Source organism: Octopus bimaculoides, chromosome 25 (assembly GCF_001194135.2).
Source record: "Octopus bimaculoides isolate UCB-OBI-ISO-001 chromosome 25, ASM119413v2, whole genome shotgun sequence".
Taxonomy (NCBI): domain Eukaryota; kingdom Metazoa; phylum Mollusca; class Cephalopoda; order Octopoda; family Octopodidae; genus Octopus; species Octopus bimaculoides.
Genome location: NC_069005.1, coordinates 449504 through 451298, shown reverse-complemented (window position 1 = coordinate 451298; position 1795 = coordinate 449504). Strand labels below are relative to the sequence as shown.

Below are 1795 nucleotides of genomic sequence, written 5' to 3'. Positions count from 1 at the left end.
CCTCCTCCTCCTCCTCCTCCTCCTCATCATCATCATCATCACCACCACTGGCTGCTTTCGTGCACCTTTCACCAGAGACACCCCGAACTTCATTCTCCTCTACTTCAATATCTCAAACTCATTTATCTCCCTTGCATTGCTTTAACACTAAAATTCCAACGTCTTTTTCCTCTCAACTTGTAAATACCACAGGATAGAGGGAGACCCTGTTGGGCAACGCTAGGGTACAGAACCACCCTTATCGAGACTCAGGGTTACTCCTGCTCTTGTAATATATTTGCATATAATTAGTGTATTTATCCCTCCTTCTCATGGGACCTCTAATGAGTCCTTATGGGTCCCTAGGGTAAAAAAAAAGCCTGGTTGGAAAACACTGGGATACAGAACCCTTCAAATCACTCACAAGTTCTGCTCATGCCTTTGTTGTTGTTGTTGTTGGTAGTAGTCGTGGTAGTAGTAGTAGTAGTTCTCTACCAATCTTTTTTTCTCTCGCTTGACAGATTAAAAGTCCCGTTGATCTAATCAACATCCCAATGAAGATGGTGGCTGCCAAGCACCATTCCTACAGCCTCTGGATCACATCGTTCTTTCCTGACATCACCATCGTCCACCCAGACGCTCTCAAACCAATCATTTGTTCAGCAGAACCAAAACCAATGAAAATAGTCGGCTACAACTTTGTCCTGCCATGGTTGGGTAAGTCTCAGTGGAAATCTTTTTACGCTGTTTTCAAATTTCCATCATTAAACTGAACAGGATTAAAGTTCATGCATTCCTTTATTCTGTTATTCGTTTCAGTCCTTTGAAACAAGTAAAACTCACAAAAGTACCACCTTTGAAGGGTTTGGATGAACTCTTTAACCCCAGGATGTATACTTGTTAAATCCGGTTCTTGTTCGATAAAGTCATTCCGATGAACCATTAAGTTATGGGAATGTAAACAAACCAGCACTGGATGCTAAGTGGTGATGCACACACACACACTCGTATATATATCTTTATATATATATATATATATATATATATATATATATATATATATATATATATAGATAGATAGATAGATAAATACATTGTTTCAAACAACGTATGGTTTATTGTACAACAGATTCCTACACACACATATGCACAGACACAAGCAAACATGTGAACACATTCACACCTGCATAGAAATGCACAAATATTTGTGCTCTGCTGTGTTCTGATTGTACATATTTACACAAACTTGCATACACACACACATGCACACATGAAGACAGATACACACACATACACGCACACACAGCCGTTCAACAGATAAATAAGACCGTCTTTTTTTATTTATTTTCCCCATTTCATTTCAGGAGATGGTTTGCTCCTTAGTAGCGGCAAGAAATGGGAACGTAATCGCAAACTGCTGACGCCTGCTTTTCATTTTGATATTCTCAAGTCCAACATTAGTGTCTTTAATTTGGCTTCAGATAAACTGATTGTAAGTTGATGTTTTATGTAAATAAATCAAGGAATGAGAGACAGATGGCAGGGTAGGGATCACACACCCTAAAGAGTATGTATATATATATATATATACATATATATATATATATGTATGTATATATATGTGTATGTATATATATATATATATGTATATATATATATATATGTATATATATATATGTGTATATATATATATATGTACGTATATATATATATATATATATCTATATATATATATATATATGTACGTATATATATATGTATGTATGTATATATATATGTATGTATGTATATATATATGGATGTATGTGTATATATA

The 1795-nt window shown here is 35.3% G+C and overlaps 1 protein-coding gene across 3 annotated transcripts in view; it reads left to right on the top strand.

Moving 5' to 3' along the window:
* The window catches only part of LOC106869561 (ultra-long-chain fatty acid omega-hydroxylase), a 26531-nt gene that overhangs the window by 15432 nt on the left and 9304 nt on the right, over positions 1–1795 (top strand). For all 3 annotated transcript variants that reach the window (XM_014915353.2, XM_014915352.2, XM_014915354.2), the window contains 2 exons: positions 501–696; positions 1344–1471. In XM_014915353.2, coding sequence (XP_014770839.1) covers positions 501–696; positions 1344–1471 — 324 coding nt within the window. The remainder of the gene's footprint in view (positions 1–500; positions 697–1343; positions 1472–1795) is intronic.